We start from the raw sequence: 16,537 nt of genomic DNA, 5'->3' as shown, positions 1-16,537 counted from the left end.
ACTTAGAAACCTTGAAAGGTGTCACAAAATGGAATTGTTGCAAACACAAACACACTCATGAGTAACTTTGCGTTTTAGAGACTGCTCTCAGAAATAATCCAACAGGTATAATGGTACGGCTACACTGCAAAAAAAGCGTGTTCTTAATTCAAGTTAGCTAACCTTTGTTAGCTAACTTGGTTTAACATAGTAGTCAAAATATGGCAACTTGGCTTTTAACTTGGGTTAATGGTTTGAGTCCAACTGAAGGTTCCTCTATAGGCTTTAACATGTGCACCTAACCTGAGTTAAGAGTCAAGTTGCTGGGTCTTCACTGCTGTTTTAATCCAAGATAGTTAACATGGTTTAGCTAACCTGAGCTCAGAACACCCCTAATTTTGCAGTGTAGAGACATACCTTAAAGGTATGTTTAGACTGGAGATGGAGGAGTAATTTCCAACGTTGAAAAAGCTAGTGAGTTGTAAATAGCTACCCACCCTGAGTACAATCCCAGCTAATAGCCAAGGTAGATGCTCAGGGCCGCCCATGCAGCTGCCACTATATTGCTATTTTTAGCACACTAGCTCGATCAAAGCTAGCATGGGTCTGCCTGCCCAAACTGGAAATTTTACCTGCTGCTCCAGTGTAGACACATGCAAAGTGTTGCAGGATTGAACCTTTCATGTGTTCCTAGAAATGCGGTCACAGTATTAGCAAATGGGAAGAAGGCAATTAACTACAGAGTGGTACTTACTGAAATATCAGGTTATCTGCACATAGCTATTGAATGCTTTTGAAATTCACTGCAGACCAGAGATTCCATGCCTATATCTGGAACATCTTCATTGACTCCAAAGTGTGCCTGTGTTAATCTGGCAGGATGACAGTGTTTTATTCATCTGCACTTTTCCCCTTTGGGAGATGATCTCCCAAGCATTTCATTCTAGAACTAGTAATTAACAGAATAGACAGTTCCATGATTATTTTGCTTTGGTGTGGTATGCTGGTGCCATCCAGTGGCAGAGTGTGCCTTTTTATTCATTACTAATGATTACTGACTGTTACAAAACGAATGAGAGCTAAAATTAATTAGTCTTTTCTTGCTGTGTATGAATTGGTAGGAATGAGATAAGAACAGCCTTCAAACCACATTGCACACTGAGCTCAGGTTGGAAATATGGGGAGAAGGGATGGGAGGTTACTTCTCACTGGGCATGATTCATCACTCATTTACACCAGATATAAATCAGTGCAACTCCTACTCCAGCCCTGTTTCACCACTCCAGCAGTGCAAAGCGCCGATTAAACCAGTTTAATCAGCCTGCTGTGTATTCCCCCTGCATAGGATGAACGCCAGACCCTGGTGTAGGGGAAACTGGAGACAGCTGGTTTGTTCAGGAGTCTTTTTTAACCCCCCAATGATCCCTTGTTATTGGAATGGCCCCTCGACCCCATAAGCACATTGGTGCAACTTACAGCAGCCTTGGGGGTACTCTAAGTGGAAACAAGGCCTGAATAAACCTCCAAGTTGGTTCAAAGAACAAACAGTCATAAAAATGTCTTGCAGCCATCTTTCCATCCTCCCACAAAATCACTGGTGCTATGCAAAGCACAGCATGGACGCAGAAGATAAACTAGGCCACTGACTTTAGCAGATTTAGCCTAATTCCAAACCAGAGCAACTGAGAAAAGAAACAGGACCATTGCCTTCAGTTGAGTTATTGTTGATTTACTTTGGGATGAATGAGCATAGAAGCCTTTCAATGTTAACTAAGTTGTTTCTGATTCACACTCAAGTGAGGAGGAGAAGAATCAGGTCCATTGATTCCATTGTAGTTATTCCTGATTCACGCTGGGGTGAATGAGTCCAGAATCAGACTCTGGGATTCCAATGAAATTATCCCTGATTTACATTAGAGTGAGTAAGAGCAGACTCAAGCCCATTTACTGCAATAGAGTTACTCCTGATTTACTTTGGGACAAGCAAGAGGGAAATTAGCATCACTGACCCCAGTAGTATTATCCTGGTTTACAATGGAGGTATTGCTAGGCCAGATCCTCAATCCATTCTGACGAATGCATGAAGAATGCGGCCTTGCCTTATGTGTCTTGAAGCCCAGGAAAGCATTCCAAAGCAGTCAAATTGTAGGGTTGTTGAGCTGTGGAGTTTTGCTTTGGGTCTAGGCCAACCTACCAAAAGCCAGGACTACTAAGAGCAATGGGAACTCAGAACAGTCAGCTTCTTGCAGTACTGGGCCCTTTGTTTGCAGCTGTGGAAAACATTTTCTCTTTGCTAGGAAGCAAACAGTTGCCATTTCCTTCTTTGACCATGTGGTCCTCCTGATGTATAAAATTGGTTCTAGAAAGTACATTGGGAAAGGAGACTTAGGAAAGATACTTACTCCTTCTGAGACTCTGTGGTGTTGTTTGTATTTTGTTTGGGTAGAAGGTAAACATATGAAGTCAAAACATAAAACTGGGCTGGTCAAAATGTTCTGTGATAGATAATGTGTAGCCTTAACTCTGCCCCCTTGTGTAGTACAACACATGCAGCTTTAACTCTGACCTTTGTATGATAGGGCATGCCCAAGCTTAACTTTGGTTGGAGCAAGTGGTTTGGCATGCCCCACCTTGCCCATGTGAATCATTTTTAATCATTGGCTATTATTGATTGCCACAAAATGAATGAGATCGGAATTCAGCTAGTTTTCTGTGAGCTGTTAGGGATTAGACAAGAACAGACCCAAAACTCCACTGCTGGTCAGTTTGGAAATTTGAAAAATAAACTTGTTGTTTTACTTGTCCTTGGCCTTATTCTCCTCTCATTTAACACACTTTAGGACAATCAAATTACTCCTTTGCTCCTGATTTACATCAAGATGAAGGAGAAGGGCCCCAAGATTACAGTGTCCTTGCACTAGCCCTGACATGCAGGAAGAGACATTCACAGCCCTCCAGAGCTAAAAATCTAAAGATGCAAAATCAACAAAGTTCATGTGTGGGGGAAACAGAGGCCCAGACAGGGAAAAAGAGTTGCCCAAAGTCTCCCAACTGGTGAGTAGTAGAGCCAAAAATGGAACCACGTGTCTTACCCACTAGATACATGGCATCATCCATGAAGACACTGATAGGCAGCATGGACCAGTGAGTAGGATACTAGAGTCAAGAAGTCCGAGGCCTTGATTCTATTCCAAGCTCTGCAACTGTATCCCTGCTATGCAATTACATAAGATGGTTTACCGCCTGTATACCTACCCCCAGATCTGCCTGAGAGAGGTATGTAATGTTGGCAGTAACACCAATAGACTCCTTTTACTTGTATTCAATGTTTAAATGAAGCTGCATTCTGGCCACAGGTGCACTGAGGTCAGGGGAAGGCTTTCACTCTTTGTAACTCTTTTTTTTTTTTTAATCTCAGTTCTTAACGGAAGGTGATTTCATCTGATGATGTAACTGTAAATCTCACAACAAAAGATAAACTACCTGAGAGCAGGAAATTGCAAGGTTAGGTCCTTAAAATTCAAAAAATGACCAAGCTACACACTATACTGCTCTCCTGTCCAAGTTAGCATATGCAGCCTGTTGGAAATAATTTTTCCTGATAAGTATATTAAGGTTTTCCGTGACTCAGGTTTCCACACACGTAGTTCTTTATTGGTCCTAAGGCCACTCAGTGTGGATTACATGCAAAATACAAATACAAGCATAGGCGCACTTATAATAGTTATAAGTAGCAGTAATAGTTATAAGCATTGGCCAAAGGCTCATAACCGGATCAGACAATAACTTCCTTTTGTGATGTGACAGAGGGGTAAGGAAAAATTCTGACAAAGAAACCTCCACTAAACCTTGTCTTTTGCACACTATAACAGTGGTTTTCAAACTCGGGTGCACAAGGTCTCGTCAGGGGTATGGGAGAAAAACCCTGAAATGGCGGACAATTATCCCTTACGGAACTTTTTCTCTGTTTTCATAGGTATATTATGACCCTATCTCAGATGGTGGTATGCAGTAGATGACATTATTTGGAAAGGGATACGCAGCCTGAAAAGTTTGAAAACCACTGCGCTATAACAAACAAGCAGTGTGGTTGTTGGTCCTTGGACCTTAGCTAATGCCAGGGGAGGCAATTAGGGCTGAACTCTGTCCTCTGCCTGGGTCAATGCAAGATTAATGACCGGCCTCTCTCTTCAAGGTTTTATTCTTATCTTATTTTGCCATATTTCCTCCCAACCACTGGACTAAGCATTTCTTTTTAATCAAACCATATAGAATTAACCATTGACTGCATCAGGTACCCAGTCAACCATATTTTCTTAATTCTGATTCCCGCAAACCAAACCTTAAATAAGATAATGCTGTTTAACGCTGTCACTGCTAGTTTAAAACAAACAACCTTTGTCTTGTTTCATGAGCTCAGGTTTTTTTGGTCACATGCTTTTGGGGCCTGTTGCTCATGCTAACATCCAAACTCAGTTTGAAGCTGTAATTCACTCAGGCCCCAAGTAGGTCTATATGCCTACACAGCCTTAACTCTGCCTCCTTGTGGGACGCAGCATTTGAATATAATTTTTGGGTAGCAACTGCTTTGCATCCAGTTGTGATCTCTGTGAATGCATCTTGTAATGTGAAAGCATTATGGCTGGGTGTGGCTTGCTATGCCAGTCCCTAGAGTCTCTAGCATTGGGTAGATCATGGGTTTGGAGGCAGGTGGTGGAGGTAATCCAAGCACTCAGCTCTTCTGGCTGTTGCCTGGGGGCGGGGGGTTTCATACTTCCATGGCAGAGGGGATTGCACTGCTAGGGCTGCCAGAAATGAAGATGCAATTACCCTTGGCACCATGGCTGTAAATTATAACACAGACCGATAAACTCAGCACTCAATCCAGCTCCTAGGGGCCACTGAGTGCAGAGATGTGATGGCAGGGACGCTTCAGCCTTGAAACAGGGATGCTGAGTCTAGGCCACCCCTCTCTCAGAAGTGTCACATGCTTCCCTGCAGATTTCCTGGGCAAACCCCCCTCCTTTTGTCCAGGGACAAAACAGCATGCAGGCAGTTCCTGTTTGCTCAACTCCAAATTAGGAACGTTAGCACCGTCCCGAGACTGGCTGCCTGCTTCTGTTTCTCTACAGGTTCCACTGACTCATTCCCGTTACTTATGCACAGTGCACAGCTGCTGTGATCGAAAACTCAGAAACCCCATTAGCTCCTCACCCCTCCAGTGGCCATGAGAGCAGAGCTCTCATTAAACTCTCAATTAGGGCTGGTCTATGCTTATACCCCATTTTGTAGTTGTGCGTTTGATTTTTCCTTCATCAGTGTAGTGCACAGCTCTTGTCTTTCCCGAATTTCATCTTGTTGATTTCAGATCAGTTCTCCCATTTGCCTAGGGAGACCAGACAGTGAATGTGAAAAAGCGGGACAGAGGGTGGGGGGTAATAGGAGCCTATATAAGAAAAAGACCCAAAAATCTGGACTGTCCCTATAAAATCAGGACATCTGGTCACCCTACATTTATCAAAGTTCATTTGAATTCTAATCCTGTCCCCCAAAGTGCTTGGAACTCCTCCCAGTTTGGGGTCATCCACAAAGTGTATAAGTATACTCTCCACTCCATTATACAAGTCATTAATTAAAATATTGACTATTATCAGACCCAGGACAGGCCCTTGCATGCATATATATGTAGGTTTGAAAAATGTTATAGTTTGGTTCCTCAGACAAGAAGAATTTTTATATTTTAAGCTTTTCAAGAAAAAAAACAAATATTTTTTTTCTTTTGCTTATGAAAATTTCTTTCTTAAAAAAAAAAACAACAACGGTGTTTTTCTTTAGAAGAAAAAAAAAAAGCAAAAATGTTTCTACACGCTCTGCTGGTTTCACCAAAGGTGATCTCTCTCTTAATCCTCTCCTGGACTAAACAAACATATAAGAGACTGATACAGAAATGAAGCCTCACTACCCTTGCAGGCTTCATGCACACATACTCCAGATTCCCCTTCATCCCAACACTTGTGCTTCATTGTCAACTTTTCTGAGTTACAGGCCACACCCCCTGCTGTTATAAACTCAAACCTAGCTACACTTTTACAGATCCCTGTCAATTCTACTCCCTCCTGGCCTCAGCATAGAGCCAGTTCAGGATTTCCATTTCCCAGCCAGCTTGCTCTAATTTTTAAGTTAGATCAAAGATGCCAGGTACATGTGCATGGATGCCCTTTATATTACTTCTACAAACCAAAAGATGAGAAAGAAAGACTACGGGATGCTCCATCTCCATCCTCTAATGCCCCAGAAACTGCTCAGACCCACTTTCTTTTAGTGTTCAGTCTATTTTTTATCCTAAACCCTACCACCAACCCAAGTACAGTGCAATACCACAGTTGTTAACTCTCTACATCTGTCAGTGAGATTTCTTTTCCTCCTGGAGCTCTGGTAAAGAGGGACTATCTTGCCCACTCTGCCAGTCTAGCTTCAGCTAGCTCTAGTCTTATTCCTCTTCCTCAGAGCACTGCCTTCCTGGCTTTTATCAGTTTAGCCAGTTGAGGGCTAATTAGTTCCTTACTTCTCCCAATCTCTCCTTCTCATTATCTAATTGTTCAACCAGCCATCACTGGATGAACTAATTGAGGCTACAGTGATTAGCGTTCTGACCCACCTAGCAGGCCTCAGCACCAAGAGAAGAAAGAAAGAAAGAAAGAAAGAAAGAAAGAAAGAAAGAAAGAAAGAAAGAAAGAAAGAAAGAAAGAAAGAAAGAAAGAAAGAAAGAAAGAAAGAAAGAAAGAAAGAAAGAAAGAAAGAAAGAAAGAAACTACCTTTACTATGAGATTTGGATCCCTGTGGACTCCTTTCCTTATCCTGAATCAGGGACGCTATAACAATGTGTGAAATTCAAATAAAGACAATACAACAGCAGCTACATATTCACTAGAATGGAGTTCCCAGAAATTGACAATGGTTTTCAAATCACTGAAATCCGTTGAACCATTAGGGTCCTTTGAAAATTGTTGGGAGATAGGTGCTTAATGCTGTTAAGCGTGCCTAACGGCCTTTGATAATGCCACACATAACTAGCCTTGCTCTGGCTCCCTCAAAATACAAAACTCTTTACCTGCCCCTAAAACACAGAATGGTCTCTTCACTGACTTCACACAGCCCCAGTCTATAAGAGCACAGGTGGTTTAATCATGTTAGACCCACCCTTGGGAAATAATGCCTCTACTATTTTATATTCCAATACGAAAGGAACAAAAAACATGGGCATACCGCTAAAGGGTCTGATTCTCATGGACATCATCTTAATAGGAGTTTAACACCATTCAGTTTATGGGGTTAGAGCAGGGGTCTCAAACTCAATTTACCTTAGGGCCAGTGCCAGTCCTCAAATCCTCTCAGCGGGCCAATAATGTCACTGAAGATGATGTTCAGAAAAGAAATGATGATGTAAAACATCATCATTTTTATTTTGAATTTCGTAGAAATAATAAAACTGTCATATAACTTGATACAATTCTTTGCCTGCCAGAGAGTTTTTAGTGTTTGCCAGACACCTGGCAATGCTTCAGTTCTGTCAGTTTGTTGATGTTTGGCCTCAGTGACTGAGCAGTTGAAACTTTCAGGATCGCAGCAAGGTGTGCATCAGATATTTGTGTTCGGTATTTTGACTTGTTTATATTCATTATGGAAAAAAGTGACACTGTCTCTATGGGTGACTCTGCCCAGCAACTAATGATGCTACCTCCATGGCTGACTCTGCCCGGCGACTAGTGATGGTATCCCTGTTCCTCTCCCCCAGCCAATGGGAGCTGCAGGGGGCAGCACCTGCAGCAGACATTGCTGGCAGCGTGGCTGCATGTGTCTCTCCTCCGCGGGCCGCAGCGAGGAGGTTCTCGGGCCGCAGATGGCCCACGGGCTGGGACTTTGAGACCTCTGGGTTAGCGTTTCCCACTGTGGTCTTAACTTTCAGTCTTCAGATCTGTCAGTGTGTGTGACACAAACAAGCAGAATCTTGGAAGAATGAAAAGTGGAACACCTGAGTTTGGTTGCCCAACTTTCCATACATTATACTTTTTTAACTATAAAACTCCTTTGAAGGTTGTCTGTGATGGGTTGGACCCCCCTTCTGGGGGCCACCTGATGCACTGGGTTTTCATTTATCAGAGGGGTAGCCGTGTTAGTCTGGATCTGTAAAAAGCGACAAAGAGTCCTGTGGCACCTTATAGACTAACAACCCCTCCTGCTCCACCAGCCTGGATTCCCTCTTCCCAGGGTAAAGCGGTGACCTTGCTTCCCACCAAACTTAAACTCTCTGCCTGTGACTTATTCCTAACAGGTTTTTGGGATTGTTCAAAATTACCTGCAAAAGCTGCAAGTTCTTTGACAGTTTCTACCTTTTTATCCCATAAACACTGTTTTACATCATCATTAGACATATTCAGGAACTGTTCCTGAGCAACCAAATCACACATCCCTTCAAAGCTTGAAATACCTTTTCCCCTCACCCACTTATCCAGTAAATCTCACATTTTGGTTCACATAAGCCACATTATTCAATACAGCCCCCCTCTTAATGTTTCTAAATTTTACTCTATACATTTCAAGTGTAATCTGAAACTGTTTTAAAACCAATTCCTTAAATTTACCATAGCTTGAACCATCACTAATTGGATATCTTATTGAATATATCCAGAGTTCTCCCAGACAACTTTGCAACCAGAGTGGTCATCTGTTGATCCTCAGGAATCACATGGAGCATACACCACCTCTCAAAGGTGATGAAATATTCCGCAATGTCACCTGACTTGTTGTATGGAGGGCACAACCATGCCCACTTGGGGATTTTTGGAGAGATGGGATCCTCTGGTGTGGGATTCTGTCTCTTCCACTCCATTACAGCCAGTTTGAGAAGAAGGAAAAAGAGAGAAAATACAAAGGCTAGCCTCTGAATCTCCATGGCCCTCTCATGGTCTGCTTTTTGTCTGGCTGCTTGTGCCTCCATGTCTTAATCAGCCTCTAGCTGCCTCAGTTCCAGGGCAGCTTTTTGCCTGGCTGCTTCTTCTTGGGCTTGTTGCTCCATGACTTGTTTATGGGCTTCCATTTCTTTGTCTTTCAGTTCCAGGGCCCTCTGATGTGCAGCCTTTTTCTCATCAATTTCCATATGTTTCAATTCCATTTGTCTCTTATGCATCTTTTCATTTTCTTCTACTTGTAACCTGTGGCACTCCAACTTTTTGGTAGCTTCACTTTCACTCATTTTGCGGCTTTTCTGCCTCTACTTCCCTTACCCAAAATAAGCAAACAAAAAATAACAAACCAGTAACCATATTGTCTATTCTCTAGCCAACACTCTTAAAACTCACTTAAAATCACCACCAGTGTCTCAGAGCAATAAGATGTGCACATTATCCTGCTCCACTACATCACTGTGATGGGTTGGACCCCCCTTCTGGGATGCCACCTGATGTACTGGGGTTTCACTGAGCCCCTCCTGCTCCACCAGCCTGGATTCCCTCTCCCTGTTTTGCTGAATTAGGCTTTCCGGCCTCTTGCAGCACACACATACAGGTAGGGCCACACCCAGCTGCAGTCACAGACTGAACTCAGCTCTGTGTGAGAGGATTCACCCAGCACTCACACGCAGGGCCAGCCCCAGGCACCAGCGGAGGAAGCACGTGCCTGGGGCGGCACATGCTAAGGGGCAGCATTCCATCCATTCTTGGGGCGGCACAGTCCAGGCAGCTTTTTTTTTTTTTTTTTTTGCTTGGTGCAGCAAAAATGGTAGAGCCGGCCCTGCTCACATGCACACCCCTTTTGGGGAATAAACCCAAAATAATACTGTCTTGCACTGTATAAAAAGAGCTGCACAGTGCAAGCTCATAAAAATTTGCCCTCTCCCTCAATGTGAAGAGAGATATGCACAACCTCTCTCCCCTCCCTCCCCCCCGTTACAAATTGCACAAACTGGGTTTAATAATAAACAAAACAAGTTTATTAACTATAAAAGGCAGATTTTAAGTGATTATAAGGGATAGCAAACAGAACAAAGCAGATTACTGAGCAAATAAAACAAAATACGCATATTAAGCTTACGATCTTAAAGAGACCGGTTTAGAGAAATAATTCTTCACCTTAAATGGTATTTTAGGCAACTTGAATAGTTTCAGTAGCTTAGAGTTCCAGTTAGCTCTTCTTTCAGACTTGACCCCGGTCTCAGTCTGGACTCACCCCTACCTTTCCCTTCAGGTTAGTTCCTTTGCCACATTCATATCATAACCATATTTCTATGAAGAATATGGGGTGTAACGTCACAATGTCTTCTCATTGTATGAGTTAAATATACCAGGATTTAAGAAGAAAACTGGAGAAGCAAGTTCCATCATGTGCAGGCATAAGGATGACTTGCATGTGTCTTTAGCAGGATTTGAATCTAGGATTTTCAGGTTCTCAGTACAGACCTGTACCACTCAAGGTAAAGATTTAGTGTCTTTCCCTCTGTGGACAGCCATTAGAGGAGTACTTGACACATGCATTCTTAGTCGATCATACAGGTATTTGCTAGAGAGCAGCTAAATGCTGGATGTTAGGAACCCTGGAGGTGGTGGTGAGGGTCCAGTGGTTAGAGCAGGGGTTGTTCAGAGAGGTGAGCCAGATCTACAAAGTTATTTAGGCCCCTACAGATGTAGACAGGTGCAAAAAAGGCAGAGATTTGCAAAAGTGACTAACTGGGATAGCCACCCAACTTCCCTTGACTTGGCATAGACCTGTTGAAAGGCTGAGACTTGGGTCCTGGGATCTTTTCCCAGCATTGCTGGGGTGGCCTTTTGGAGCTTTGCATTTCATGATTAGTAAATACATGTGCGGGGGAAGCTGATCCGTGATGCTCTTCTAAGGCAGGGTCTGAGGCCTTCCCCACTAGTAAACCCCCCTCAATGCCTTGTGGAAACATGAGGGATACCATTCCTCTGGAGCTGCCTAACTGAGTAGCCCTGCCCACAGCACCTGAGAAAGAGCTGGACCATAGCAAGCTGTCCTTTATAAAAGAGGGCAGCAGGGAATTGAGACTGGAAACTGGAATTCCCTTTGGAAAGCTGAGGGGGCAGCAGCTCCTGGCAGTGCTCTGAATGCTTAGCTGCTGGAGATTTCAAAGATAGGAACTGCTACAGCATACCAGAGAGACAGGAAGGAAGTCTGTTTAGGAGCCTTTATTGCTGAGGTGAGAGAGAGGAAAATCTTGTTACTGAATTTACTGGTGTGAGAGACAGATCTGAGGAGGAGGCTGCTATGAGGGAGGGTCGGCATGGGTTTGATTAGGATTTGTTTAAGAAGTCTGAACTAAAGCAACAGCCTCTGCCCTGCTGAAGCAGCTTCAAAGCTCAGGCAGAATGAACCCCAGGGAGAGAGCTGGCCCAGCAAGACCAACGTGTGCCCTAGGGAGGAGGAGGGTGCTATGAGAGAGGCCTAATCCTTTTACAGATAAAGGTAAGACTAGCGCATGAAGTCTCCTGGATCCCACTGAAATGCACCTTCACTTAGTATGCAACATATTGGGGTGGCTTCTTCCTTCTGAAGAACATGGCTTGATTGGGTAAGGTAGCGGAACAAGCACCTTGACTCAAATGGAGTGTGGAACAGAGCCGGCTGGAAAATGTGAGGGTTTTTTTATGCATTTCCCCCCCAGATTTTCATTAACAAACCAAATGCAAGAATGTTAGAATTAAGGGTAAAATGTCCCGAAGTGCCCCATTTTCAAAGACATTAAGGTTCATAATTAGACCCAAAAGAAATAATGGACAGGAACATTGTTGTTGGTTCTGAGAATTCCTCAGACAAATGTCTTCCTTGCTGCGTGAATTACGTCCCCAAAGGCCCAGCAGAGCTCTGATAAATCTGGGTTTCAAAACTGAAGCCAGGGGAGAGAGATACCCAGATGCTAAAGGGGTAAGTCCTTCTGTTTCCTTGAACAACAGATAATGCCTCAAGTTACGATTCATAACAGGTCCAAGCAGAGCATCCCAATTGGCGGCTCTTTTACTCCCCTAACTTTGTGCAGGTTGTACCTTTAGGCTTGCTGAGAAGATGAGAAAGAGATTGGTTTACATGCCCCCTCAACAAGTTTTTTCTTTTTCTTTTCTTGCTCTCAGAGATGGTAGTGTAGTCCCTGGAATCGGGCACTGAACTGGGAGCCATGAGATTGGGATTCTTTCTGTGCCTCTACTATTATTTTGCTGTGAGACTCTGGGGAAGTTACTTTACTTTGGTATGTTTTATTCCCCATCTGTACAATAACAATGATCTGTGTGGTTGGATTGGGTGGAGGCTCCAGACTGAGACTGTAGCCCCATTGTGCTAGGTGCTGTACATACACACAATAGAGAAATGTCGGGCTGGAAGGTGCCTCAGAAGATCATCTATCCCAGGCCCGAATGCTGAGGCAGGACAAGTGCACCTAGACCAGCCTTGACAAGTGTTTGTCCAACCTCTTCTTCAAAGCCTCCAGTGATGGGGATTCCACAACCTCCCTTGAAAGCCTGTTCCAGAGCTTAAATATCTTTAGAGTAAGTAAGTTTTTCCTAATATCCAACCTAAATCTCCCTTGCTGCTCCTTAAGCCTATTACTTCAGATCCTTTGAAAGTAGGAAAAGAAGAACAATTGATCCTCTTCCTCTTTACAACAGCCTCTAATGTATTTGAAGACTGTTATCAGGTCTCTCCTCAGTCTTTTCTCAAGACTAAACACGCCCGTTTATTTAATCATTTGCCATAGGTCAGGGTTTCTAAACCTTTTAGCATTTGTGTTGCTCTTCTCTGGACTCTCCCTAACTTATCTATGTTACCTAAAGTGTGACATCCAGGACCACATCCTGTGCTCCAGCTCAGGTCTCATCAGTGCAGAGCAGAGCCAGACAGTTACCTCCTTTTTTCTTCCAGATGGCACTCCTGTTAACACACCCCAGAACTGTTTGCCATTTTTGCAACGGTATCATAGCAGATAGTAGGAGACAGTCCCTGCTCCAAAGAGCGTACAGTCCAAATAGACAAGACAGACAAAGGGTGGCGGGGGGAACAGATTGGAAGTGGCCCAAGATACCAAAGCAGACCATTGGTAAAGCCAAAAATAGAACACTTCTTTCCAATGTGTCCCAGTCACAGGACCACACATAGATGGCATTAACCCACTGTTGTAAAGTGCATTGTTCTTTGTGAGTGAATAGTGCTACAGAGCAGGTAACTGGGGTGCTCCTGGGGGCACCTCGCTGCCACCTGACTGTAGCATTTGGAAGCCTCATCTGTTCTCGCCAGGGCTTGGCTCCCCATCCCCTCCAGCCACGAGCAATATAAACACTCCCCTCCAGGCACTTTTTTCCTCAGTACAGGTAAGCGGCAGGCACGCACCATCTCTCAAGCCCTCTGAGCATCCCTCTGCAGTGATCAGCCTCTCTTCCACTGGATATCCACAGAATTCACAGACCTGCTGCTCCCAGAGAAACAGCAAACCCCAGCTTGCTAGTTTCCCTTCAGTTTCCTTTCCCCGTTCAACACACAGCACTTAGATATAGTTATTGTGAAAACAAGCAAAGAGAAGAGGTTTAAATGATCGCAAGTAGAAGTCGTGGGAATGGTTACATGTGCAATAAAATCATAACATACCTCCTACAACCTAGCCTTACTTATTTAGTTACTGTCAGGTCTTACAGTATTGCTCACCAGCATTTTTCAGCCAGGTAGGTAGTGCCCGAAAGAAGCCAGGCTCTCCGCTTGTCCCCTCAGTGAAGAATACTGTCTCTCTTTCTCTCCTTGCAACTCCAGATATATCATCACAGTCCTTAGACCTTCATTCCTAAACCAGACCCCTCCTGAGGTGGCTTCCTTTCTATAGACGTCACAATCTTATGTCAGTTTTGCAACCTTGATTATTTGGTGGCTTTGGCTGCAAAAAAAGACTTCATTTGTGAGCCAGTGATCTACTTTGTGAGCTTGGTCATTTGCAGGCTGTTCCCCCTTGCCGCCATTTGTCTCTCTTTTCTATTTGGACTGCACACCCTTTGGAGCAAGGACTTATCCTAGATAAGCCATGATACACACCAGACCAGACAGAGATAAGCATCTCCTACTCCCTGCCTGAACAGAATCTGTTCAAGTCCTGTCACCTCCTGGTGACCTGCTTTTAACTTCAAGATTGAAGAGCATAATTTCCAGGATAGACACAGAACTTCTTAAATATTATCCAGATAACCCAGTAAACTACTGGATCTTGGTAGAGACTTTGCATACACCCCTTTGGTTTATTGTTATGGGAATTCCAGACCCTTGGGATCCTGTAAACTGCTACGCCCTTGTTATGCTATCCGCTAGTTGGAACCCAAAGGTCTCTGGGTCACAGTAACCATTAGCGATGTCTTTCTATAGAAACTGGGGTAATCTCTTAAATTTAACCTCTCTAACTATTGGCCTGAATCTTACTGTGTGGCAGACAGTTCCACAAGAAAGTCACGTTAGCAAAATAAAGGCACCAGACAGTCCTGTTAGCAGAAAGTCTGTCCCGTTAGCAGAAGAAAGGTGCCAGGCAGTGTGAGCAAGGGTACCAGAAGCAGGCTTTGTCCTTGTGTCAGTTAACAACATAGCCGACCTCCATTTCTTTCCCCGCAGATGACATCTCCCGCTTGGGCTCCAAGAGTGAATGAGACTAACCTGACGTACTTCATTTTCCTCAGGTTTTCTAACCACTGGGACATGCAGATTCTCCTCTTCTCTCTGTTGTTCATGCTCTACCTGTTGACCTTAGTGGGGAACAGCCTCATTCTTCTCATCACGATGGTGGACCCGGCCCTCCACACCCCCATGTATTTCTTTATCAGGAACTTGTCCTTCCTGGAGATCTGCTACACTTCAGTCACCGTGCCCAAGATGCTGGCCAACCTCGTCTCGGAGGATCGATCCATCTCCTTTGCCAGCTGTGCAGCACAACTGTATTTCCTTCTCTTCTTTGGTACAGTCGAGTGTTTCCTTCTTGCTTCCATGTCCTACGACCGTTACCTGGCAATCTGCTACCCACTGCACTACACAGCCAAAATGACCAAGGGGGTGTACATCAGACTGACGCTGGTCTGCTGGCTGTGTGGTGTCTTCATACCACTGGGAAACACAGTTGGGATATTCAGCCTGCCATTCTGTGGGCCTAATCAGATTGACTATTTCTTCTGTGATTTTCCTCCAGTGCTAAAGCTGGCCTGCGTCAACACGTCCCCAAATGAAGTCGCAATCCTAGCCAGCAGCTTGCTCATCACTGTCCTGCCCTTGCTCTTCACAGCAGGGTCCTACACCTGTATCATATGCACCATCCTCAAGATCCCATTGGCAGAGGGCAGACATAAAGTTTTCTCCACTTGCTCCTCTCATCTTATTGTGGTGACTCTCTTCTACTGCTCTGCTAGCTTTGTCTACCTACAGCCCAAGTCCAGCTACTCCCCGGAGCGGGACAAGTTCCTCTCTCTGTTTTACACCGTGATAATACCCATGCTAAACCCAATCATCTACAGCTTGAGGAACAAGGAGGTAAAAGAGGCTCTGAGGAGAACCTTAAAAAGACATTTGTTTTCCTAAAAACTCTCTGTTTGCATTTTGAAAGGGACCTGGGGGAAACAGGGTTTAGAATTCCAGTAGAGGTAGTCATAATATTTATCAAACAATTTTTTTCAAAGAAAAACACAATAGTCTATATATCAAAATATTCTATAAAACCAGGTTGACTTCAATGAATTTTTTCAATGCAAAAATATGTAATTTTAGTTTTTTCTTTCTAGACATCTTGTTTCTGTTTTCAAAAACTTAAAAATCCAAAAATTTAATATTATTTTTTCTGATTTCCCCCCACACACCATTTTTTATACTTCCGTCTTTCCAGCCATCCCCAACCCCTGAACATTGGGGTGAGAGGATGAAAGGAAAATGTGTGCGCATGTGAAATCCAAAAAAATCATGTTTCAAAAAGAATTGTTTTTTTTTCATTTTTGAAAACCAAATTCATGGAAAATTGGGATTCAAAAACAAACAAAATATTGCTTTGATTTTTTTTAGTCCAAAAATTGAAAATTTTCAGTGAAAATCTTCAAATGGGAAAAGTTTTTGTTCAAAATTTTTAATAATTTTTGACAGTTTTTTTGTTCGAACCTTACTCCCTTAGTCCCCTTTGACAATCCCAATTTTTTTTCTTTCCCTTTCTCTCCCCCCGACCCCTTGCCATTTTTAGGCCTTGCCTATTTAGGTTTAATTTTTTTTTAAATATTACCTGTGGATGTTAGGGTGACCAGATGTTCCAATTTTATAGGGACAGTCCCAATATTCAAAGCTTTTTCTTATATAGGTGCCTATTATCCCACCACCCCCTGTCCCGATTTTTCACATTTGCTATCTGGTCACCCCAGTGGATGTCCATATCTCAGCCATTTTAATGGAAATCAGGCATTCAAATTGTTTAGGCACCTTTCAAAATCTGAGCCTCAGATAGCTTTAGGCCAGGGATTGTGTCTGTAGACAATCTGGGACAGTGGAGCCCTGATCC

At 43.5% G+C, this 16,537-nt stretch overlaps 1 protein-coding gene across 1 annotated transcript; it reads left to right on the top strand.

Annotated features, from left to right (window-relative positions):
- Positions 1-14,625: 14,625 nt before the first annotated feature.
- On the top strand, positions 14,626-15,579 carry LOC117886066 (olfactory receptor 10A2-like). Its single transcript, XM_034787699.1, has one exon. The coding sequence runs from the start codon at positions 14,626-14,628 to the stop codon at positions 15,577-15,579; it is 954 nt and encodes a 317-aa protein (XP_034643590.1).
- Positions 15,580-16,537: the final 958 nt, after the last annotated feature.

Source organism: Trachemys scripta, chromosome 12 (genome assembly GCF_013100865.1).
Source record: "Trachemys scripta elegans isolate TJP31775 chromosome 12, CAS_Tse_1.0, whole genome shotgun sequence".
In the NCBI taxonomy this organism is placed as follows: domain Eukaryota; kingdom Metazoa; phylum Chordata; order Testudines; family Emydidae; genus Trachemys; species Trachemys scripta.
This window is presented reverse-complemented; position numbering and strand designations above follow the sequence as displayed.